Below are 26,780 nucleotides of genomic sequence, written 5' to 3'. Positions count from 1 at the left end.
ACTCGGTAGAATGATGGGCTCGAAAACCCGACTGAGAGGGGTGGAGGAGTCCATTGGCTTCAACAAATGCTGATAGCTGCATATTCACAGCTTTCTCAGCAATTTTGGCGAAGTAGGGAAGAAGGGAAATGGGTCTGAGGTTGTCCAATATGTCCATGCTGATGTTGGTTTTTTTTCTCAGAGGCAGGACAGTTGCTTTTTTCCATGCGATGGGGACTTGTCCTGTACTAAAGGAGAGAGCCAGAAGGTGGCTGATACGGGGCTCCAGGATGGAGATGCTGTCATAGAGTCTTCTAGGGGTTGCAGGATCACTGGGAGATCCAGATTTGATGCTGTTAGCTATACTGCATAGTGTTTCTTTGGGCGGAACTATAAATGCTGAGAGGCATTTATCCTCCTGTATGTGAGGGTGGTTGTCTACCTGTTCCCCGCCTGCTCTGGCCCTGTCTGGGAAGATAGCGTAAATTTTGTCCACTTTATTAGCGAAGAATTCGGCTATTTGGTTGCACGTTTTAGTTGATCCAGTCATGGGGGTAACTAGTGAAGTGAGATCGGAGAGTTCCCTGTAAACTAGGAACATTTCCTTCATAGAATTGTCAGCGTCTTTGATTCTGGTACAGAGGTAGGATTTCTTAGTTTTACGAATGAGTGCGTGGTATATTTTGAGCCTGTTCTTATACTCAATTCTGTCTGCCTCATGGTAGTGTATCCTCCATTTTCTCTCGTGGTTTTTGCATTTTACTTTTTGATCTCGGAGTTCACTATTGAACCAAGGGGCAGATTTGGTCCGTCTGACCGGAGCCTTATGGGTCCAAGGTGCTGTATGGTCCAGCGCCTTAATGATCAGTTTGTTAAGATGTAAGCAGGCGGAATCTATATCTTTATCTCCAGAGGGAGCTTCTAGAGTTATGATTTTATTGAAGACCTCTGTGGAGAATTTATCCCATTTTCTGCGTTTGTTAGCGTAGGTGGGTTCCTTGTGTAGTCCATCATCTGGTACCGCCACCCTAAAGGTTATAAGGAGGTGGTCGGACCATATAACTGGAATGGGTGGATCTATGGTTAAGGCATCCCAGTTGGCAAAGATGGGGTCTAGGAGATGTCCCTGGCAGTGAGTAGGAAGTTCTGATTTGAGTAGCATCTGGATGCCGGCTAGCTCTTGTTTGATTTCCTGGGCCTCGTTGTTCTTGAGGTCATCAAAATGATAATTTAAATCCCCTAACAGGAGTAGTCTATCATGTTCTAGGGCAGAGAGTGTGAGGGTTTCCAGCAGTTGGGTGGGGAAGGTGGCTGCAGGGCCTGGGGGACGGTATATAAGGTATCCCCTGATGCAGTATCCCTGATAAACTGAGATGGAGAAGAGGCCAGTTTCGCTTTTGTCAAGGTCCCTTCCCTCTAGCGTACAGGTCAGGTCCTGTTTATGAATTATAGCGATTCCTCCCCCTCTCCCCTTCGGTCTGTCTATTCTTTTGATATCATATCCAGGTGGGAGGGCCATCAGAATGTCCGGAGCTGAAGTGGCATTTAGCCACGTTTCCGTGAGAAAGAGGACATCTGTTCTACCATCTATTAGGTAGTCGTGCACCTCCATCGTGTGTTTTCCTAGGGAGCGGCAATTTAGTAGGGCCATGTTTAGTATCTTCCCTTTGTGTCTAGATCCCAGGTTTCTTTTGACGGAGAAAGCACAGTGTGCACATTTTTTCTCTTGCGTATTTACATTTATACTATGTCGGCAGGGATAGTCCAGAGGGGGACATAGCTTTCGCAGGTCTAAGGCGCTATATCTTTTCTGGAGGTTGAAACCAGCAGGGGGACCTGCCCCTGCTCCCGGGCGGTCACGGACGGGCACAGACGGGCTTGCCTTTGAGGCGCCTTCGGCGCGCTGCCGACGCGCCCGCTGCGCCCGTCCGCTGCGCCTCCTGTGAGATGTCTATTCTGTTTTGAGGTAGAGATGGATACTCTATCTCCAAAATGATTTACTTTAAATGTTAGGGTTACACCTCTATCTTTGTCATATGTGCGATGCTATATATATTTTATATTGTTGACTGACACCATAATTTTGCATAACTTTCTATTTAACCGTAGCACACTCCTCTTGGCAGGTGAAAATATAGAAAAGTCTCTATTCTAAATATGTTGATTTTGAGGTCCCGGATTTTGTGTACTTTACAAGGTTGAAATGTTTATTATCTATTTGTTTGCAATGCTGCTGACATATTCTCTATGAAATTTACTCCCTTTGGGATTAATATGAACCAACTGAGATATTTTGTGGTTGAGTCCCCCTTAAAGCTGATGTTGTTTTTAATTGGTGGTGGTGAAAGGGCAGTGTTTTCCCTTTAAATTGACACTCTTGACTTCACTTTATCACCCAGTAGTAGGTGCAAGCCGAAATGCGTAGGTCATCTTTGTTTGTAAGCACCCCTGCACTTTGCTGGTTATGGCCCTGTGACGAATGGAGGCTGATTAAATTCTAAAAAAATAAATAAACTACCTCGTTGTGAAGGATTTGTCTGTGTCGTTCTTCTGCTCGCCCTCGAGAAGTGTGGTGAATTGGAGGGTGTTTTTGCATGAAGGCTGAGAGGAAATATATATCAAAGCTCCTCTCCACCTTTGCCTGCACATTCGCGGGTGGGTGCTGTGTGTCGCAGGGGTGTACCCAAGATGAAAATCAGTGCTCTAATCCTGGCAAGGAGAAGCACTTGCGGGGGTTAGTTCATCCATTTTTATTGTAAAAACTTGTGCAGACACAGACATGTTTCGGCTAACGCCTTCATCAATGTTCATATATATACCGGATTAGCTACACACTTCAAATGGGGTACAACAACTACTAATATCAACCTAATCGATGGATAATCACATTGCGCATATGTAGTATCCTGGTATCCTGTTCATGTAAATGTAAATACCATTTTCACCTCTTGTTCAGCCAGTGGAATGTTGCAGTGATGATGCGATTAGGAATGTTGAGAGTCTGTGAGGAAAGTCACAGTTGAGAGGGGCTGAGCAGCATGCGGGCTGCTCCTGGTGAGGCTAGTTCTGAGCTGATCTACAGAACATGTAACGAACTACAATAAAACCTCCTGTACTACAATAACCAGCCTGGTTACTGCAGCATATCTACTTTTGATATAATATAAATGAGGTAAAATTGACAGTACATGTGTATTTTAAAAATACGATATCTAGATTGGAATCAGTTCATTCCATTCTTTCAACTCACTGTACCCAATGAACTGCACTATGAGATACCAAAATGTTTTTTACTCATGGGTTTCTACAAACCAGATTCCATTTAAATGTATACTTGATGATTGATGTTTATACTAAGAGAAGATATTATACGCTGCTGTCACTGATGCAGGGGTTTATGATTATTTATCTGTAAGATGTGTTTACAATATTGCACAGTAGCTGTCTCTATTTTTTTTAGCCTTAATGAAGTTGTGGGGATACCTCCCCCATATACAACAAAACACGTGTTGGCTAAAGCTCATAAGAATTCATAAAAAAGAGGTTGAAGTATCGAGAAATAAGTCTAAGACAACAAGAAAAGCTTTCCTCCTTTGTTTTACAAACCATAATTTGTACTCAGTTATGATATAATCATATGTGCTTCATACTGTTAAGTATTAAATTATTGGGACCTTTGACGGGCCCTGACAGGGCAGTGACTTTGATACTTGTGGTGAACCCCAATCCACCCCAGCTAATAAACCACTTTCTCACATTAAGAGTTAAACAGTTGGAGGAAGGCTTGGTAATGGGGAGGCATGGATAGAAGTTAGCATGTCGGGACTAAGCTGCCTGAAATGGATGGCCCAGATAGAATCTAGAGGCTGGGAGTGTGGTAAGAGGGAGAAGGTGAGCAGGGAGTTAATGGTCCTAGCAAAAGAAGGGAAGATATATGGCAACTGTCCTAGCAAATAAGGAGAGGTATACTGCCCCGCGCAAAGTGACTCTTCGGACACATGAGACATGGTCATTTCCCAATATGGGCTGATATGAAATTAACAGAAAACACAGATTCACCTGTGGTTGAGCAAAGTACCATTTCATTAGCAAATCTGAGAAAATGAAAAATAAATGTAAAAACACGGTCACTAGCCAACTACATGAAATGTATTCCGCACCATCCATGCTAATGTCACCTGGAGATGCTAGGACAAACTAGTTACATGAACAATAACATGTTATATGACACTGTGAACCAATAGAAGGTCCCTGAAATTACAATTGCCGTTTGGAAATGAGTCGGGGAAGGTTCATCAAGATTGGCATAAACAATGAGAGTGGAAATAAAGCAGTACATTTTAACTGGACTGTGTGCTGCATAATTTGGGACAAGAGACATGGGTGGGGTGAAGGGGTGTGCAAGCATGAATGACGGGTGACTTCCATTTGTTTCAAAAGTAACAGTCCTATTTCAGTGCATACAGGAGTAATCATATGTAAAAATGTATTCTGCACATTGTTAATGGTGCACAAAAATATAGAACTAGTATAAAAAATGGCAGGGTCAGGTACAATGACAGCCTTGCTAATAAAGGTGAGTATCCTTGATGACCGACAGAAAGTATAGACTAGGACTGGGGCTGGAATATTATTACATAGGAGACAACAGACAGTGAAAGTGTTCCAGTAGATTTATAAGATCACCAACACCTAAGCACCTCATCAGGTTCAGAACAAACTGTTGCAAGAACAAGGATTGTCAGACTGGTAAGAAAATTGAAGGTAAAACCGAACTGCTTCCTAGAAGAAAATGCAAAATGAGCTCTTTGTCCAAGTAAGTGACGGAATATGCTGGCGGAGATGAGCTAGCAGTAGAGTTTTACTAAGCATACCACGATACACTGACTTCATGGTTGCAGCAGTTAAACAAATTCTCAGGGGCAAGGAGTTTCCCTGAAAGATGCCTTGTTGTGTGAGGCAATGGTAGTGATTATACTGAAGCCAGATAAATACCTAACTCAGATTCCTCTCTTCAGATTACAGATATGAAGATCATCCTCAGGAAATAGCAATGAGACAACGACTATTGTTGGGCAGCCTAGTTCATTTGGATAAGTTTGAATTTGTCCCAGGTACGCAGCCCACTGCAAATTTATGAAGGTTTTTTACATAATGGAGGAGGTTGCCCTTGAATGTGAAGACAAAACTTTCTACTCAGTGAGTTGGGCTTTCTGTTCTAAGGGTGGAGTACCCAGAACTGGATGCAACTTAATTACAGTTATCCAAGAGTCTGAGTCCAAATGGAAGAGGAGTCAAATGCCCAGGGGGCACAGAGGGGTAGGCATAAAAGTTGCCAGCTATCACCTAAGCTGCTTGCGTTTGTGTTGGATCATCTAGCGCACTTGCTAAGGAACAGATTTTAGTAGCTGTGAATACAAAGTGTTGGAGATGCAGTGAGTCATGTTGCTGCTCTGTAACTGGAAGGCCTAATTTTGTAAGTTATCAACCCAGAGCTCATACCCTTCAAACACCAGAATCTGTTGAAAAATTTGGCAGACAAATTTACTACCTCAGTTGGACAGCACCGCATCAGAAACCAGGACATCACCAAACTGGAAACAAAACCTGCACAAACGAAAAAACCTGCCGACAATCTCTACGTATGCTTCTGGCACATCAACATTTTTGTGTTTTCAAATGCTGTGTAACTGATTTTCCAATTAGAGACTTGTATCATGTCTAATGGTGATGGTTGATTCTAAGAGTCACAAATTAAATGTTTAGGTTTATAAAATTGGTTTTGACAATGAATTGTTTACTAAAAGGATACATTTTACACATGTGCATATCCAAAATATATAATTGAGTTGAATTTTCTACATATTAATATCTATGTGCAAGAGCCATTACTCATGCTTCCAAAAACAGATTATGAGGCAGATATTTCAAGCCCAGATGAGAATATGCTATTAGTCATATTGCATTAAAATCAAAGCAAGGCACTACGTATTCAGTATAAAAAGAACATGCGCGTCCAGGAAGGAGAAAGTCAAAATAATACACATTGAGTGATAAACATCAGATACCAGACAAAGCACTGCAATTATTTTAGAGATAAATTTAGATAAATAGACTCTAAAATATGCTATAGTTTGCCAAGTTTCTTTTAAGTAAATGTTTGTAAATGGGTTCACTCAGCCACATGTTCACTTTGTTACATTTTATGTTATGGCTGTAGAAGGAATGGTGAAGCGTCTTCTGCAATGTGATCTGGAATTCCCAAGATATTTGTTAGAAAAAGGTCTGGCCTGTAGCAGAGATATTACGTTCTGTATTCAATTTGCAGACATTCACATGCCAGATGAGTCAAGCTATAGACATTGAGTATGAAAAATCTATTTTATTATTACATATATTAATATATTATTATTAGTAAACCCCATTTTAAAATGAGATATTTCAATGTGTACGATTAATCTAGGCGCTGTGCCACCCTTCATAATTAAAAAGGTAACAACACTAACTAACTTGACGAAACACTCACATTGGGGATTTTAGGTGGAAGAAGGGATTCAAGTCAATGTGCACCCTTTCTATATTTTGCCAACTACTACCAGCTATTGAAATGGTCAAACCATATACTATATGTAAAATACTTTAAACTATACATCGGATACAGGAGTTCTGTTGCGTTAGACAGAATTTTGCATAGGTTTGACATACACTTTGAGAAAATGTGAAACGCTGCATGCAAATCCCACCATGATTCACAGAGTACAGATTGATGTATTTCTGCATGTACATATGCCACGAGTGGGAAATTTTTGCCAACGTTTCAGTACTTTCACTCCTCACTAGGAACACATTGTTGGCTTTCCCAGTGGAGTATCAAAGGTGTGGTCTTTGTAATTAAGGTGAACATCCACTGGATTGAAACTCTGTGGGTATTCACAAATATTTACATTGTCTTTCCTCAACTTATCATCACTTTAAAAACAACACATGAAGGAAGTTTGTGTATATGCTGCAAAAAAATGTGCAACAATGCAGATCCTACTGCTGTGGAACTTAAGGCGAAAGAGATATAATGTATGTGAATACTATACATTTAGGAACATACAGTCTAATAATTGTAGATATGGCATGCAAGAGTCTGGTGCATTCATTCCGTTTGTAACTAGTGGTTAATGTCTGTAAATGTGAAAGTGTATGTCTTGTAATCAGGAAATGTTCCATTGTTTTGTAATTTGGGCTCCAAATGTTCATGGAACTCCAAGGTGATTTGGCTTAAATAGAGGTTAAAGTACCTAAGCAAGCTTAGCTCTACTTCACCAATAACGTGTTTACCTTTTTTCTTTATTGGGTAAATATGGAGCACAATTAAGTTCCTATTATCACTCATTAGGCGTCATTTCACATAAAACATCATTGAAATCCACAGTGCCATCAATTTTAACTATCATAATTGTACAAACCATCTAACATATATCACATTTCATAACTTCATAATGGCGTCCATCTCAGCCACATAGGCCATACAATAATTTTTTATGTCTAATGTTTACCCATTTTCAATAATAAGACTGTTCTTCCATACTTGCAGCTACAGTAACAGTAATATCAAAGTCAGGACTTCAGGTACCTCGAAGAAACCAAGGCAATGGGTGGTCAGTCTACAGTGGTAAATTAGCCTCTTTGACTATCCAGGTAGCCTGGAGGCGGAGTCAAGGGCGAGCCCAAAGGAAATAGGGGCTTATTTGCAAGGCCCTTGCGCCGCCGGTGTGTCACTTTTAATATGAGAAAAAGTGACATACCGGCGGTGCAAGGGGTTTGTAAATAAGCGTAGTAATGTGTAGGTGGGTTTGAGGTACAGTATATGCAGTATAAATAGTAACCAAATGATGACAAGCACCCAAATCAAAGCAACAAAGTAACACAAGCAATTACAGTTATAACACTGGGCAACAAAGACAAACAATATTTAAAGTTTATGGTCGCTATCTTATTTTAAATGCAGCACTCTTCATAAACAAAGGTCGTACTCTGATTGCCAAATTACAACAGTGCTCTTCATTGCGGTCTGCGTCTCTAGCAAATCTAAAACGTAGCTATATAGTATTATTCAGGTCCTAATTCACTTCCTTTTAAAAAAAAATGTTTTCATTAAACAAGCTCATCATACAGTACAAGTTCTGAAATCTCATCACGAGGACACAATTACAGTACAGCATCTGTAATACATTGTGAAGTAGTCGAAGCACAACTCCTGAATGGCTCAGGGACAACATAACAATACACAGTTTGGTGTTGTGTGTGGGCTTCCGATTTTGTTCTCCATCCCAGTACATGGCCCCAGCCACTGCACCCAGGTAACTCATGTCCCCAGTGATGCATCTCTGTACTCCCGCCAAGAGCCCCATATCTTCTCACACTTTCCAGGGCACCCTCTGCATGATAAACCACTTCTTCTGCCCTCTGGTACCAGTCCAGATCTGTCCTAATTCACTTTCTTGATCTGTCTAATACTGAGGCTTTCTGAAACCTGTACCTCTTCACAGCAAGGCAGCAGTAAAGAAAAATAATAAAGGTTGGCCAGGAAGGGAGTGTGCTAATCTGGCCCTTCAGCTCACCTATACCTTTGAATATTGCTTTCTACAGCAGCTCTCCTCCAGGTTGTGGTGCTCTTTGTCCACTTCCCTTGGGCTGGCTAGGGTATCCATGCACACATATACATCTATCAATATATCCTCTACATCCACTCTCATTTATCCCAAACCCCATACCACTACTATGATCCCCAAAATAACCCTTTCTTGACTCTCTCCTACTTTACCCTCCTTGTTCATCTGACACCTCTTTCTACTATACCTATCCTCCAAAACAAACCTTTCTAAACTCTTCTCTCTGACTCCCCCCTCCAAAACTCCTTTTTACTCAACCAAAAGCCTCCTCCTACTGCTAAGACCTAAAAACAAACAAAAAAATGTTCACTTGTCAAATTCCATATTCAACTATACTAATTCACCACTAATCCTTTATGGGTTCCGGAGTGGCGTGCTGCAACACCCCATCAGGGGTAAAAAGTGCTATATGAGTGCAAAGCTTTCTTCCACTTTTATCCCTCCGCTATCCATCTCACTCCAAATAACTGACTAATATCCAACACGGAGATTACTTTCATATTTCACCCAACTAATTCACCACTAATCCTTTATGGACTTCCGGAGTAGGGTGCTTCAACACCCCATCAGGGGTAACAAGCGCTATATAAATACAAAACTTTTTTCCTCCTCTATCCTTCTGCTATCATTCCAAATCCAAATAACCGACTAACCTATCACCACTTAAAATGTATTTGCATGTTTCACTATACTAATTCAACACTAATCCTCTATGGGTCCCAGAGTAGCTTGCTACTCGCCGAAAAAGTGCTTTGATGCCTCGTCAGGGGTAGTAAGCGATATATAAATGCATTTACAATACTATACAATACAAGGCTGGAAGCAGTCAGGCCAAGGGGAACTTCAGAAGGGCTACAGGCTTAGTCCTGGCCTTGGGAAAAAAATCAGCATTCAACGCCACCTTCAGGAGTGCCACAGAGAGGAGTTGGGCCCTGATAAACAAAATTTCCACTTTCAAAATGTAGCTGCAAATTGTGCATCAACGTTTTAGAAATGGAAAAGAATTTTGCAAAGTTACCTATGTACTAATAAATCAGCTCACATACTTCCCAATCGTTGTGGGACGCAATCTGACATACCAAATCAATTTTCATGAGGTAGGTCGCAAATTGTGACTCACTACAGTTGGTGGCCTGGGGTCAGCGACCATCATGTCTCTTAAGTAAAGCAAACATTTGTTTTTTAAATGGATTCCGTTTTTCTTCAAGGGAACGTAGCTGCATTTAAAAATGTTTTTTTTTAAAATAAAGTTTATTTGGGAGTTGGTAGTGGTCTACTGTTAGTAAATTACAATTCTACAACTGGGATAAACCTAACGGCCGATTATGATGGCGGAAGGACCGTCACCGCCAGCCATGCGGTGGGGGTCCTTTCGCCATCGGATTGCGATTTCGCCCCGACAACATGAAGATGGCGGGGGGATCCAGAATGCGACCGTGGCGGATGCACTGACCGTCTGCCTCAGAACCGCCACAGGCAATCGTACCGACTGCCTGGCGGAGCAGTCTGTATCCATAAAATGGTGGCGGTGCTAGCAGGCACCGTCTGCCAAATTAGGATGCTGTCTTCAGCCAGCCTTTCCGTGGTGGTGAAACCGCCATTGAAAGGCTGGTGGAGATTGGCTTTGGGGGCACGTTGCGGCCCCTGATGTGTTGGGAGGAGGTGGTGGGTGCACTGAGGGGTACCCATGATAGCCCCTACTATTCACTGTACCAAGTGGGGGGCACCTTGTGGTGCCTGTCACTTAGTGCAGTGAGATGCACAACATGGCAGCACCACGCAATGTTAAAGTGCAAAATGCAACTGCCATGGTGGCGGTCTCATCTTAATAGGGTGTGTGGGATCGCTGCATGTATTGCGAACGGTCCCGGTCACCACCACGATGGCAGACAGACTCAGGTCCGTCCGCCATCGTAATCGGCCCCATAGTCTTTAGTGCCCAATAAATGTAGGACTGCGGCCCCAAAATTAATATTTATGTTTAGAAATCATTACCTATTTCAAGAAAATTATAAAGGGACTAATTTAGAAAGTTGTGGTAATGTTCCATCCTCTGAAAAACAGTGGTATTATCACTATCTCAATAAGTGTACATTTCAGCTCCAGAATCTCCTCTGACAGAGCTACCACTGTCAGTCTGTGGCATGGCAAAGCAATTCATCCGGTGGGTAATCCTCTTGTGGAAATTACACCCGTGGAGGAAATGAGATTACAGTTACTTTCCAGATCATGTATGTTACTAGTGTAAATAGCAATAAAAAGTGAATGGACTGGGGAAAAAGGAAGCCTAGCCTGCATTGCATGGCTGTTCCTGTGCAGACACATTCATTCAAGTGGGCTCTGATCAATGTACTCTCTGCTCTGGCCAGGACTGTAGGTCCTCTCAGTGAAGAAGCTTGAATAGATATTTCAAATATCTGCCTGTTGAGCCTTTTCTAGACACCAGAACATTAAACTCCCTACGTTTGTCTCACAAAGCATAATGAACGGCAGAAGTCTAATTCCAAACATAGGAAATCAGGCTAGGGTGAGCGATGCCACAGTCGTGATGTGACCTGTGACTGAGCTCCCATATTGTACAATGTGATTTCTAAAAAGTAAACTGTTAGCTGTAAGGAACAACTGCCTCACCTGTGGTACCTTACATAAGGCTGCAAGGTTTTCCTCTGAGAAAATAAACGTATATGTGGAAAAATACCAAAACAACAGTTGAATTCAGAAATAAAGAATTTTGAAACCAAGCTATACAAAAAGAGAAAATAAAATCTGTGAATTGCCACAACAATTAAGAAAATTAGATGAAGGCATCTAGTGTTGTATCAAAAACTTCAAGCTGAAAAGATCAGAGCAGGAAAAGTTGCTAATAAGAAACCACTTAAGTTTTGCCTATATTTTGGGGTAGTATTTGCACTGTATCCGTTTCCTCCTGTGATAACATATCTTCCAAGTCCCGACCCTCGAAACGGTTCTGTAACATGAGGTTTTGGCTCTAAAGGTCTCCAGACTTACTGTGCTGGTTACCCAGACACCTTTCAACAGTTGCAGGTTGCAGAACAACAAATCACATCAGTTCAGGCCTACAGTCTAATTCCGATTCGTTGTTGGAATGTCCCTGCAGCAGCACCAGCTTTCTTCGAGCAAAGGGCCTTCTGAACTTGTCAGGAAAAGGGTCAAAGGAGCAAGTAGAAGAAATGACCAGTTGCAATTGGTCCACTGGTTTTCTTCTAGGTAGACCACAACTTTCTATGCCATCACTACCCATGGGAATGCACATGTTTTGCTTGCAGGACCTTTGATCTCTATGTATTTTGGAGTTTATCAAGAGGGTAATATCTGTCACTGTTTGCAGCATCTTTCCAGTTCCAGAGATTCAAGTTAAAACTAGAAAACTTTCTCCAACAATGATATGTCAGCCAGCCAGAAATTTCTCAATGTAGCAATCAGGGACATTTTCTTTTTTCTGTTGTTATAATCCTCTTTTTTTCCTAGAGCTTTTCAAGCAGGGTAATGTAAATGGCACAACCAGCTTGTGATTGTGCAACGAACCTTGAATGAATCAAAGCAAAATATCCAGGCTATTCCTTGCCAGGGTTTGCTTCAAGGAGATCTCAGTCTTGGTGCAGGGGTTGCTTTCAAGTAATATCTATTTCATCACAGGAATACACTGTGCTAGAATGTTTGTTCCCTTCCACTAATATCTCTTCTGTCCCAAATCCTCACAGTGCTGTCAATTAATCCCACAAAAGGACCAATAGAAATATCCACTTCCAAGTCCTCATTTGCAGTAGGCCTTAATAGCCTTTTAGGTCCGAGTGTATGGAACCCTCCCCTGTAAAGTCTGGGATCTTCATAAGGTTACATGTTAAATAAAGGAGGTCCGCCTAGAGTACAGTGTGCAGAAGAACACTTAGTGGTAAGTATAGGAACTAAGGACATTGTTATATCTGCATTGCTGAACAGGGACGGACTAGGATCCAAAGTCAGTCCTGGAAAATGGTTTCAAACCAGACAAACATTGTACATTAGAAAAATTGCTTTCAATCTGCTCGGGACCACTAAATCCTATTTCTCTGAAATTCAAATTCATTTATGGGCCTAAAAAGAAATTATGCACCACGCACAAACAAGTGGATGCACAGAATGCAAATATTAGCGACACAACCGATGCAAAATCATTATGGTGAAAGGAATAACATTAGTTCTATATTTATGTTAGGATATTAGGCCCATCGTTGTTCTAGTGATTGCTATGAGTTCATCAATTATTGTTATTGCTAACAATATTATACTGACCTTTCAAGCCTTAAGCTCAAATATACTACGGTGATCCTAAACATGCCTCAAGTATGCCAGAGTGCATCCTAAACATTGGAAAAGAGTTATTACCACTGGATGAAACCTTCTACATGCCTATGCATGTGGTTGTGCTTTATAGGGAGCCTGCTCTTCCGGACCAGGAAGAACAAGCTACCTGTAGGCAACAAGGCTGATTGGCTGATTTTAGCTAGGATAGTAGGATATGCAGCTAGGATAGTAAGTTAAGGAATACCTACAAGGGATTTTATTCTCAATCTTAGTTAAATAGTTGTTTATAACAAAATCATTTGTGATCAGCCTTATCAGTGATGAACTTGTGATTAAACATACCGAAGGGGAATTTATTTTCTTATAAATAAACCAATTTTGATGTAGGTTTCAATTGTATGACAGCGGGGCAATCTTTTCTTCAAAAGAATAAATATTTAATATATACAAACATGAAAGGAAGGGAATTACATTTAGAATCAACCATACATAATGTTCAAGGTATTATCATTTAACCTATAGAACAAATATGAAAACATCTATTCCAAAAAATCAACATGGTAAACGATCTGACAAAACAGAAAACAGTTCCTTGAAATCAACAAATGTAAAGGAAATAGCTGTGCTGTCGACGTTTCGGTCTGAGTTGGCAGTTAGACCATCAGACCATCTTCAGGACATGTAGTTGATTATGATGCCAAAACACACCCTTCTAAGATTTCTTTTTTCAGAGGTAGTGGGCTCAATAGAGTCACGGCGAATGTAGACGCGCTCTGTTAACAGGCAAGTCTTAAATTACGGCTGGCGGACATAAGCTGCAGAGTGCAAAATCTTGTGCAGCGTCTTTAGGAACTCAAATCTGAATCCATATGCTCACTCCAAAACGCTGTCTACCACGCCAAGGTTCGCAAAATAGGGCAGAGGCACTTTCATAATGGGTCATGACAGCCAATCCAGCATTGAATCCCAGCCCACCGGGGCAATGCCTGAGTCCCAGAATGGCCTGTCTGGCCTCCCACACGCATACACTACAAGCTCTGACACTGTGTTTCCAAGCTTTCAGAAGATAGAATTTTCCTGTGCACTATTTGTAAACGTGGCCACATTTCCTACAAATTATGAATGAATTTTTATGAACTAACCTTACAGTTGCACCGCTTTTTTGACAACTACCTTTAAATATATACATTTATTAAGAGTAATTTAGGGCTGCCGCCAGAGAAATATTTAGATTAAGAAAATGGTTTATATTTTCCAAATTTAAATCATTTTGTTGTTTGTTAATACTTTGTTAAGCAGCATCAATATTTAAATGTACAGACTGTACTCATAAAATAAGAGCTCCAAGAGAAGAGAAATGAAAGAATAAATAGATTAGAAACATTTCAACATGTATGTAATAAATTATGTTTATATGCCTTGTCACACATTATAAACGAGCACATGTATAATCAATAGGTGTGGTTTTTGCTAGGGTAATGGCTTCGTAATAGATAGGTGATTTTGTGTGTGCTGGCCAAAGCTCTCATAGAAATAAAATCCCTTAAAGAAAGCAACATCTTGAGCTAGAACAATATATATGGACAGTGGGGGCAGCTGTCCTATTCTGAACATACTGCATTAGCAAAGTAAAGCTATGTTATCAAAGAATTATGTTATTAAAAGGAATCATTGAAAATGGTGAACGTGAAAGGCACACACAGCAAAATACTGCACAGCCAATACTCTGACAAAGGTCCAGTGACATTGCTACATTTTTAAGAAAGCCTATTTGTACGACGCCTTTACTGCGTAAACAAAAAAAATCTGTAGATCCATTTAAATGGCATCAAGACAGCTGAGTAAAACAAATTAAATCTCAATGGTGATTAGTGAATAGCAGGCTAAGGCATCCAAATAGCAAGTACTTTTTAAATAACAATATTCTAAACCAGGGATTTAAATGTTTTTGTATCAGTAAAGTAAATGCATTAAATAGCAAACCGTAGCTGTGGTCTAATAAAATATCCACATGAACCCCATGGGAACCCAAGTGGGACAATGTAACCATACATGATGAACAGCCAAACCAAGCAATGGCAAACCATGAAACATGACAACCAATGACTGAAGCGGGGTGATCTAAAGATCTTTCTCTCTCTCTCTCCCTCCACCCCGCCCCCTCTCTCTCTTCTCCTCTCCTCTCTGTCTCTCTCTCTCTCGCTCGCTCTCTCTCTCTTTCTCTGTATTTCTTTTGAGAAATTGATGACACCAGGTCTCCCAAACAACTAAAGCTGCATCTAGCCAGATTTTAAAACCGTTATTTAGCATGTTCGGTATTATTCTTTGTAGGTACACTTAACCATGAGTTTGAGAGTCAGACATATATTAGAATGTGCTGTTTGCGGCACCCCTAAGGGATCATGGACATAGAGGGCCTAGCGTCGCAATGCACAGTTCATCTAATGTTGGAGTGCAGCCTTCTCATGTCCATTCTTCTGTCAAGGGTGTAGGCATGCTCAGTGCTCGTATCATATTTCACTTTTCTTGTGGTGTCCTTTTACACAACAGAGGTATTTGTACCTGGAGTAAATGGGATCCCAGCTCTTTGGCCACGTTGTCCAATGGACCGATACGACTTGGCTGTCCCCAGGCATCTCCCAGACCTGAAAAAAGAAAGGAAAATTAGAAAGCATGTCTACCTTCAAAGAATAAAGAGAACTAGAGGAAGTGTATGAATGAAGCCTAGACCTTAAGGTGTCTGCTTCAAGTAGCTTTACTCCATAGACATCCATGGGACACATGAAAACAAAGACTGCAAAAACATAATTAGGAAAAACAAACTAAAAAATAAAGACTACCAAAACAACACCCTTACATAAATACACATCCACTCATATTTTGACCCACACTTAGCAAATTTGTCAATTGCTTGCATCCAAATGTGTTTATGCTGAAGTTAAAATAGTAAGTTTAACCCAGTGCTAACGTTTGTGGGAAATGAGTCCATCTAGATTGAGGGTTTAAACACTGGTTGAATTGTTTGCATGGACATACATCTGTAAGAGTTTATGTTTTGACATGAAATCCCATCAAGGAACTATGATGTTAAGTCAATTCCCAGAGTACTTCCTGGCCGAGGTGACAGCAGTGGAACACACCTAGTGGAAGACAGTCAGACTAATGACACAATCTATAACCAGCACTGAGAGAGCGAGACACACACACACACGCACACACCACACACACACATATACACACAAAACACCCACCAGAGACTTTGATTGCCATCAATTTATAAGCTAAGCAACTACAGGCATCATTTACAAGCTAGTCAGAACAAGATGATACCAAAGGGGGTGATGGACGGAGCGTTTGAGCAAATCAAACACTCACCCCCAGTCAACTGATCTGGCTTTAATCCATCACCATTCTTAGCTCACTCCACCACCCCAGTTCTGACATGGCCATATGCAAATCAGTCTGACCCTGTGCCTCATGGGAACAGTCCAGCCCGAACTGCCAAGACATGTCTTCCCTGGACTGGAAACAAGCATCCTGGGACCGGGTTCGGATTCATAATCCTCATCAGCCAGGCTATCTTGAATCCAGTGGTAGAGTGAGCAAGGGACCCACGTCTGGGAATAGCCTGCCAACTTAGGGGGAACAAAGTGATACCAAAGGGGATGATGGACGGAGAATTTGAGCAAATCAAACACTCACCCCCAGTCAACTGATCTGGGTTATATCCATGACCATTCTTTAGCTCACTCCACCACCCCAGTTCAGACATGGCCATATGCAAATCAGTCTGACCCTGTGCCTCACGGGAACAGTCCAGCCCGAACTGCCAAGACATGTCTTCCCTGGACCGGAAACAAGCATCCTGGGACCGGGTTCGGATTCATAATCCTCATCAGCCAGGCTATCTTGAATCCAGTGGTAGAGTGAGCAAGGGACCCACGTCTGGGCATACCCTGCCAACTTAGGGCGAACAAAGTGATACCAAAGGGCATGATGGACGGAGCGTTTGAGCAAATCAAACACTCACCCCCAGTGAACTAATCTGGGTGTAATCCATCACCATTTATTAGCTCACTCCACCACCCCAGTTCAGACATGGTCATATGCAAATCAGTCTGACCCTGTGCCTCATGGGAACAGTCCAGCCCGAACTGCCAAGACATGTCTTCCCTGGACCGGAAACAAGCTTCCTGGGACCGGTTTCGGATTCATAATCCTCATCAGCCAGGCTATCTTGAATCCAGTGGTAGCCTCTTGAGAACTTTGAGTGCAGGAGAGATGCTTATTCCCATTACCATTCTGGCAGCCGCGTTGAGAGTTGTTTTCAGAGGAGCAAGATGTGTTTTCACTATTCCAGAGAGGACTGCATTTCCATAGTCCAGTCTTGACAGCACCAATGCCTGGGTGGTTTATTTAAGATCTTTGGGCGGGATAAGATAAAAGGTTTAATGTAGTTCAGTAGCGTCAGGTTGAGGAAGGCGCTCTTCGCTGAGATCTTACTGTGTTTAGTCATGTCGAGTTTTGAGTCTAGGGTAACGCCTAAAGATTGGACAGAATCAGCCAGGGTGAGGTTCCCATTGAGCGTATTGATAGCTTTTAACCACTCTACCATTTGTGGGTTCTCTTCTTTGTTCGAAATGAGGAGTAGTTCAGTTTTGTCCGGGTTCAGTTTTAGGTGGTTATTTGTCAGCCACAGTTGCACTTCTCTTAGTGTTTCATTGAGTCTTTGAATGTCTTTGGCCGAGGAGATTTCCAAGTAAATTTGAGTTTCGTCAGCATAAAGGTGGAAAGGGATGTTGGCTTTTCTGAGTAGGGAGGTGAGGGGTTCCATGTAAATATTGAAGAGTTGAGGAGAGATCACTGATCATTGGGGTACTCCCCTATTGACGGGGTTGAGGTCGGACTCAAAGGTTTTGATTTTAATTCTCTGGAAGCGTATGTGGAGGAAAGAGGAGAACCATTTGAGGACCACCTCGTCTAGACGGACCATGTCTTCGAGAACCTTGAGGAGAAGTTTGTGGTCTACTGTGTCGAATGCTGCCGATGGGTCTAGGAGAATGAGGAGGCAACATTAATCAGAGTCCAATGATTTGTGGATGTCATCAATTATGTTGAGGATCACGGTTTCAGTGCTGCAACCATTCCTGAATCCCGACTGATGGGAGTCGAGAAGGTTGGTGGTGCCCAGGTGTTGGGTTCGTTGTTGGAGTACACATTTCTCTAGGATTTTGGAGAGAAGAGGAAGGTTGAAGACGGGTCTGAAGTTGTTTAAGTCATTGATGTCTTGGCCTGGGGTTACTTGTCCCACTTTCAGACAATCCGGAACAACTCCGGTTTTTAGGGAGCTATTAATAATCCTGCATCAGAGTGGGGCTAGGTAGAGTTTCAGCTTTTAAGTGAGTAGTTGAGCAGGTAGAGGGTCTAGGGCATGGGATGAAGGTTTGGAGGTGGAGATAAGTTTGTCTATCTCTTCTTCATGGATGGGCTGGAAGAGTGACTAGGGATTAGTAGTGAGAGAAGGAGCGCTACCAAACACCCCACACAGGCTGCTACCGGAAAGGGGGGCACAATTGGTGTCGAGAGAACGCTCGATCTTGGAGATCTTATCATTGAAGAAGTTGGCGAAGTTGTTGCACCGTTCTTTGGAAACTGGCCCTAGGGACGTATCAGGTTTGGAGGTTTGGCATCTGATGATATTAAAGAGCTCCTTGGGTCTATTCTTAGCGCTATCCAGTGCGGAGCTAAAGTACAAGGATTTTTTTGTTTTTGATATGACTGTTGTATTTCTTCCTGAAAGTTCTAAGTTGGTCGTGATGAATGGAAGTGGGCATGGTCCTCCATTGTCTTTCTGTGGCTCTTAGTTGTCCCCTTTCATCATTGATGTCTGAGACGAACCATGATCTGGACGGAATAGGACGATTTGTTTTTATTTTCAGGGGTGCAAGTTGGTCAAGCAAGGTTACCATATTCAAGTTATAGAGCGAGGTGAGATCAGTTGTGGAGAGCTCGTTGTCGCTGGGGAGGAGTGAATTTAGCCTCTCTTCCATGACATCAAGGGGAATCTGGGTGATATTTCTGGACCATTTGGGGGGGTCATGAACAGGAAGAAGGATTAAGACGTTTTGGTTGATGTGGAATAAGATCATGTGGTGTTCAGACCAGTCAACTGGAAGAATGTTGTTGACCGTGATTGCGTCCCGGTGGGCAATTATGGCATCTAAGGTTGCTCCTATGTTGTGAGTTTCTTCCGAACAGTGTTGGGAAAGTTTATTGTCACAGAGGAGGTTATTGAGAGATTGAATTAGAGAGTTGTTGGCTTCATTCCAGCGTAGGTTGAGATCACCCAGGTTTAGGAAGTTAGTGTCTTTTAGTGCACAATGGCTAATCAGGTCTGATAAGTGTTCCCCAAATGTGGGGGTGTTGCCTGGAGGGTGATAGAGAAGGTGACAGGCTAAAGGGCTGTTGTCCTTAGTCTTAATGATGACAGAAAGACATTCAAAGGAGCTGTACTTGCAGTCAGTTACAGTGATGTCTATGTTGTCCTTGTGGATGATGGCTACACCTCCACCTCATTGATCTTTTCTATCTTTGTTGACGATGGTAAAACCTGGGGGTACAAGCATATCAAGACGGGGAGGGGAGATCTCATTTAGCCATGTATCTGTGATGAACGCAATGTCTAAATCATGCGAGAGGATGGCTTCCGCTAATTCCGTTGTATGTTTGGGAGCTGATCTAAAGTTAATGAGCAGGCAGTTAGTGCATAGTTTCTTTTTGCTAGGATACTTTCCTGATGGGGCCCTGGGTATGGAGGAGAGGGAGGGCGGGGGTCTTGTGGCTTTTGAGGGGGGGTATTCTCTTCTGAAGCCTGTGATCACTTGGATATTTCCATTGGAACGACCACAACAACGCAGTGGTCAATAGTCTCAAACACTTCCTTGATGATGTAGCCCTCACCCAAATTTGCAACAGCCCTACACATAAAAAAGGCTAAATCCTGGATTTAATAATCTCCAAAAGTGACGTCATTCAGTTGGAGTCAATCCAACCCTGTGACTGGCCAGACCATTATATTATCACCTTCTTTATCAACGAAACATTGAAACTTAACTCAGTTAAATCCACAAAACCAAAGATTTGGAAAAGAGACCTGAAAAAACTCAACCCCAACACATTAACCTTTTCCTGCTACAACCGTCTTCTGCCCCCTGCAGGTTCTTCTGATGTACATGATCTCACCAACCATTACCTCAATTCTATGACCTCGATAATTAACGAGGTAGACTCCCTACAACTAAAGAGAGTGTCCACTAAAGACTCTAAGCCCTGGTACAACGGTCTACTTAATGGGGATAGACGGTCTCTCAGATCTCTTTTTTTTGTCAAATCTGTTTATTGGCATTGATATATTTCAACATTACATTGGGTGCACCATTATAATTAAGACAGCTCTTCAACCTTGCCTGGTTGACAATGCACTGGCAGTGCGGCATATCAATGAGGCGCTACAGCAGTTACACAAGAATAGCATGCAGATGTATCTTGGGCGCCCAGACATGCCCGCTGTATAAAAGAGTCAATGAGTCCCATTTCTGTGTGGAGAGACAAGTCTTACATGTGCAGCTCAACTACAAATAAAACATTTGCAATAAAACAGGAATATCAAACTGCTGCACTGTCACCAGGATACAGTACAATTTGTCTCCATTCCCATCCTTTAGGCCCGCCCCCCTCTTTTCTGTCCCACCCTCACCCCCTAAGCGCGCGTGCCTCCATTTCTATTACTTCCTCGCCGCAATTACATGTTGTGCACCAGTCAGTGTGTCAGGTGTGCCGTTCGCTGCGCACCCCCCTTCTACCCACTGTACCTGCTTAGTCTCCCGCCACCCCCTCGTCCGCGGTGTTCTCTGCCGCCTGCAAAGTGTTAAGCATGCGCTCCCAATGCTCCGCCATAGGTTCCCTGCGGAGCCCCACTGTTTCCTCTCTCTGGATGGCAGTCCATTCTGCTCAGGCCCACGACAAGAGGGACAGAATCCATGCCCGTACACTGGGTGAGTCACTCGCCTTCCCTGTCCTAGTGAGGAGTCGTGCCTCTGTTACCATTCCCAAATCCAGGAAGCGGGACAATGCCTTATCCTTGGGCGACCGCTTGAAATGGTGTAAGAGATATTCAGGCCAGTTACAAGGGACGATGCGGCCGTTGCAGTCCGTGAGCAGTACACTAATGTCCCTCCAGTAAGTGCCAAGTCCTGGGCAGTGCCACAGAAGATGAAGGAGGTCCGCGTTCAGCTCACCACACCTAGGGCAAGGGCGTCCGTCCTGTGAAAGAATTTATTTATTACGTCGGGGGTAAGATAGGCCCTGTGAACTATATATACTTGGATTTGGCGAAAGCGCATATTTCTGGGGATGCACACCAGGCTTTTAAGAATATTCTCCCAATCTTTGACCGCCAGCATTCGCCCCATATCTCGCACCCACTTTACGCGGAGTAGGGTCAGGTCTAGTTCCGTGTGTATCCGTAGGAATGCAGCAAACCACTTAATTAGATGCCTGCCCCTGCCCATGACATGCAGATATTGCACGTCAAGTGCTGCGCTGGCTCCTCTACAACTTTGCTCCATCTGGCCGCCCTGTGTGCCGTGAGGGAGCGGTGCATTAGGAACCCCCCGGGAGGGAGCCCAACGTCTGCGACTAGTGTCTCAAAGTGAATCAATGCTCCATCTTGGTATAAGTCGCCTAACGTCTGGACATCCGCCTCCTGCCATTGCTCCAGCATGTGGTGCGTGAGGACCCCCTCGCCCCCTGGCAAGCCTTCCAGCGGCACTGCAGGTGCATATGGGAGCACCTTCCTCGTAAGGTGCAGTGCCCTGCGGAAGCATTTGTATGCCACCGCAAGTAGTAGTGGGGTTGGGCGTGCCAGTGCCGCTAACGGGTGGAATAGCGCGGTGATCCGCTCCAGAGCGTAGGGCGGCTCATTTGTGGCAGTGTCTTCTCTTCCCCTGTCGGCTAACCAGCGGGCAATCCATTGGAGCTGCGCTGCCAGGTAATAGTGTTCAAAACAGGGAGCGGCCAATCCACTTTTGTCTGTGGGTAGGAACAGTTTCCTGAGAGCCAGACGGTGTCGGGACGCGCCCCAAATAAAGTTGCGCAGGATCTTGTTAAGTTTGGAGTAGAAGGACGCGGGTACGAACAAGGGCAGATTCACAAAATAGTATAGATGGCGGGGGAGCATCACCATTTTGGCCAGGGCCACTCTGCCTGCGGGTGTTAGGGGGAGCGTGGACCAGAAGCCGATCTGGGTTTTGAGCCCTGTCACCGCTCTTCCCAGGTTCCCGTCCAGCAGGTCTGCCGGCTGGCGGTAGATCTGGATCCCCAGGTATTTAAATGTGTCCGCCCACCACTGGACTTGTGTGCCATGGAGGCTATACTCCGGATCGGCAACCTCACTGTTAAAGGCGTAGAGGCATGACTTGCCTGCATTTACGCGGAGCCCTGATAGACTGGCGAAGCGGCTTAACAATTGGGCCAGCAGCTCCGGTATGCGGCCCACGTCTCGGACAAAGACCAATACGTCATCGGCGTATAAAGACACCTGATGAACGCCGTCGCTCAGTGGGATACCATCTGCCAGGAGTTGTCTCATGGTCGCAGCTAAGGGCTCCATGGCTAATGCAAAGAGCAACGGCAACAGAGGACACCCCTGACGGGTGCCCCTGCCCACCGCCACTGCTTCCGAGATATACGGCCCCAGCCGGACGCGGATCACAGGGTTCCTATACAAGAGTCCCACCATCTGCAGGAAGTTTGCTTCCAGTTCGTACACCTCCAACACCGACAACAAATAGCCCCACTCAAGGCAATCAAAGGCCTTTTCTAAGTCCGGCACCAGGCACCCCGCTCTGGGCCAGGCCGTCATCGCCTCTGCCTCTACCCTGAAATACCTCCTAAGGTTCAGAGATGTGGACCTCGCTGGTACGAAATCGTTTTGGTCTGGATGGTCTAAGTGCGGAACTGTTGGCGCCAGACGCTCTGCAAGGATTTTGGCGAGTACCTTGTAGTCGGTGTTAAGCATTGCCAATGGGCGGTAGGAGCTCAGGGACATGGGCTTAGGCAGGGACACCAAAAACGCTTCCCACAGAGATGGCGGGAGGTGGCCCGCATCGATCGATGCTCTGTACACCCGGAGGAGCTGAGGCGCTAGGATGTCCCTATATGCTTTATAATATTCGGCCGGTAGGCCGCAGGGCCCCGGTGTTTTCCCGGTCGCCAATGCTTGGATCGCATCTCCCACTTCCTCCAGCGTGAGCGGGGCACCCAGCTCTGTCTTCTGGCCCTCTGTGATGGTAGGCAGCGTAACCGACCCCAGGAATTCAGCCACCGTATGTGCATGGCCAGCGCCTCGAGCTCTATAGAGGTCCTGATAGTGATCGGTCAGCGCCCGGTGGATCTCGCGTTGCGTGTACACCACTGTCCCGTCCCCTGTGCGAATGGCGCCAATCGGGGTATTGCGCCTGCACCAGCCAGGCCAACAAATGGCCAGCTCTATCTGCCTTGGCATGCGTCTTGGCGGTATGCGCTGCATAGTTGTGACATCTCAGTCGCTCGAGTAGGACCGCATGCTCTCCGCGGAGTTCCCCAAGTTTTAGTGCATGCCTGCCAGTCCCTTCCTCCTCCCTTTCATACCGTAGAAGCTCGGACTCTATGCGGGCCAGAGACACTGACACCTGTGCGCGGATGTTCCATGTGGCACCTATGCAGTGCCCCTGGATAGTCACCTTGTGGGCATCCCATTCCACCATGGGGTCGCTCGCTGAATCCTCGTTCTCTTCAAAATAGGATAAAATAGCCGTGTCCAGCGAAGATCTAAACTCGGCGTCTTCTAACGCAGCCGGCTGCAGCCACCATGTGGGCACCGGGGGTCGGTCCCCCTCCCAGCTAATCTGGAACCATAGGGGATTGTGATCTGAGTGCGTCCTACCTAGGTATTCCGACTTAGTCAGGAGCGGGAGCAGGAACTGGGAGCCTACTATTCGATCCAGGCGGACATGTAGATCGTGTACCGCCAAGTAGTATGAGAATGTTTTGTCTGTAGGTTGCTGCGCGCGCCAAAGGTCATGAATGCCCCAGAGTAATAACCAGTCCCTTAGAGCCTGTGCTGTCGATGTCGCTGCCACTGCGCGAAGGGGAGGGAAGGAGCGGTCTAAGTGTGTGTCTAGTACCATGTTGAAGTCTCCGCCTAGCAGCCAGGGGAGGCCCGCGTACCGCTGAAGGATGAGGTTTAAGGACGCCAAGAAGGCAGGTTGATCCATATTAGAGGCATGAATAGAACCCAACAGTATCTCCTGTCCATTGAGTCTCCCCCTCGCAAAGGAGTACCTCCCCTCTGGGTCTACCTGTGTGTCAGTGCATGCAAAGGGGACGCCTGCCCTCATCCATATCAAGGTGCCGCGCGTGTGCGCTGAGTAAGTCGTGCCATGAATCTGTCCCCTCCATCGTCTGCGGAGTTGCTCCAGTTCCACTCGGGACATGTGAGTCTCCTGGAGAAGCGCGATCCCTACCTGGTGTCGCTGCATATATGCGAAGACAGAATACCGACGCGACTGGGTGTGCATGCCGTAGATGTTCCAGGTCATAATGTTGGTGCACGCCATGTTTTTTGCTGTAGTGCAGCCACCCGGGGCGCCAGGGGGTTTGCCATGCTGGGCCAAGGTACGGGCTCTCGGACGGAAATCTCTAAGTGCCGCTTCTGAAACATATAAACCAGAACTAACATTGTAACATTATGGGCGAATTCCCAACGGGGCATGCGTCCAAACTGCGCAATGTGACTACCTTTTAATGTGACGTGACCACAACTCAAGCATATAAGGGGAAGCGCACAGCCAGTTATGTCATCAGGGTGCTCCCTCATCTAGAGCCCTTAGAGCTGCTGAGGTGTGTTTGGTAAAACAAAGCAGTGAAGCGTACTGGGCTAGCCTGGGCCACCAATGGGGACCACCCCGTGTGTCAGACGTTGAACCTCTTCCAAATTAAGGCGCAACTGTGTACCTGTGTTGCGCTAGCGACTCCTAATTCTAGGCCTGCGCGGGGCTCCAGAGCCAGCAGTTAAACATAACAGCATGTTGCAGCGGGGCCAGCGGGCATATAAAGGATACAATGAACCGTTTGCTGAACACAGGCAGTACAGCAGTCTATCTCAAGTCCGCCATCAGTTACATTATGAAGTCAGCTGTCTGGGGCGTCACCACAGGCAGTGTAGTGTCATCCGACATTACCGTGGACAGTGAGGATGATCCACTGGGGCCGATTTCGCTGTTGTCCGTGATCCGGGCCTCCATTTACATTCACCGCTCCCAATGTCGCGACCGCCTCAAGTGCCTCCTGCCGCTCCTGCCGCATCTTCTCCGGGCTGGGCGCGGCCTGTCCGAGGTTCAGATGGGATGGGCTCAGTGGACTCAGTGCTCCTCCCCCCGCTGATGGCCGGCTGCTGTTGGGGATGCTGCTGCCGGTGTTTTGGATGGCGTGCATGCTGGCGTGCAGGCTGGCTGGTGTTCGAGGTCCGATTTGAGGCACTTTGGTGGTTTTTAGAGGTGGTTTTGCCGCGATATGCGGCGTGAATACAGCAGCGGCAGCCACAGCAGGGAGGCAGTTTCCTGGTGAAGAGTCTCTGCTCTGTGAGGCGGCAGTTCTACATACCCGCGCTCGTCCCCGAGTTTTTCCCTGCATCCCTGGTTCTCCTAGCAGCTGGAAGAGTCGTGGCAGGTGAGAGTGGAGGGAGACAAGGGAGCGAAGAGGGTGCAGCTGCTGATTTAATCGCTGGATTGAAGTTGGTTTGTGACTCTGAACTGCAGTAAACTTTTTTGGAGCCTTTAAAAAAAAAAAAACCCGGACAGATACATTTCTGCACAGTTTACTTTATCTTTTGATATATTTTTTGGGAATGCGCAGACCCTCACTGAAGGATGTCAGGTATTCGTCCAGAAGGGGAAGGGAGTAAGAAAGCTCATTGTCTGACACTCTTTGATTAGATCATGAAATTGTGCAACTGCCAAGAAATACTGTGCTATATTGCTATTTGAAATCCATATTGGGCGGAGGAGGGGACCAGGCGGACACACTTTCCCTCACCTGCTGCTGGGGTTCTGACGCTGCTTGTTCCCCCTGCCGCAGTTGTTCCAGCTACCTGGCCGCAGTTGGGGGGAACTACAGCTCCCAGCAAGCCCTGGGACAACATCCTGTACCGCCCACACATCCCGAGGACTAGCGCGCCCGGAGGCGCTTAAATTGAGGAAGCTCCCTCCGCATCGCGGACGCCGGGCGAAGCCCGGGCAAAGGGCGGGCCCTCTACGGCCCGAGGAGGATGGGACGGGGCTACCCTCCTTGGCTCTTGGCTCTCTGTAAAGAGGAGGTAAAGAAAAGACACTTGCTTCCGTTTGGTTTTCCACCTATTGACTTTGCCTTTCTATTTCTCCAAGGACAATTTCTGTACCAGAATTTATGATTTGTTGATAACTATATTGTTACACCCAAACCACACTATGACTCACAATGGGGATAATACAAATAGTGCAACACAGTCCATTGCTAGAGAAGTCGATAAAGGCGTATCTCCCCAGTCCACACATAGTAGATGGACCAAGCAGTTGCCCTCACAAACAGTAGTCACAGAACAAGCCCTCCCATGGTTAGATGAGCTAAACGCCCTGTGTAAAACTACACATGTCTTAGTGGAATCACCGCTTCCTGCCGAAAGCTCCTGTGTAATACTTGATACTGATAGTCCCCTGCAACCGCTCCCTTCATCTAGTAAAACCAACATTGAAAACA

General features: G+C 45.0%; 1 protein-coding gene across 4 annotated transcripts in view; it reads right to left on the bottom strand.

The window, feature by feature from the left end:
- SIM2 (SIM bHLH transcription factor 2) overlaps positions 1-26,780 on the bottom strand; it is a 635,950-nt gene that overhangs the window by 443,895 nt on the left and 165,275 nt on the right. For all 4 annotated transcript variants that reach the window (XM_086933518.1, XM_086933519.1, XM_086933520.1 and 1 more), the window contains exon 2: positions 15,510-15,592. In XM_086933518.1, the coding sequence (XP_086789644.1) occupies positions 15,510-15,592 (83 nt within the window). The remainder of the gene's footprint in view (positions 1-15,509; positions 15,593-26,780) is intronic.

This window comes from Lissotriton vulgaris, chromosome 8 (assembly GCF_964263255.1).
Source record: "Lissotriton vulgaris chromosome 8, aLisVul1.2, whole genome shotgun sequence".
Taxonomy (NCBI): Eukaryota; Metazoa; Chordata; class Amphibia; order Caudata; family Salamandridae; genus Lissotriton; species Lissotriton vulgaris.
Note: the sequence above shows the minus strand (reverse complement) of the source record. Positions and strands in the feature narration are given on the sequence as shown.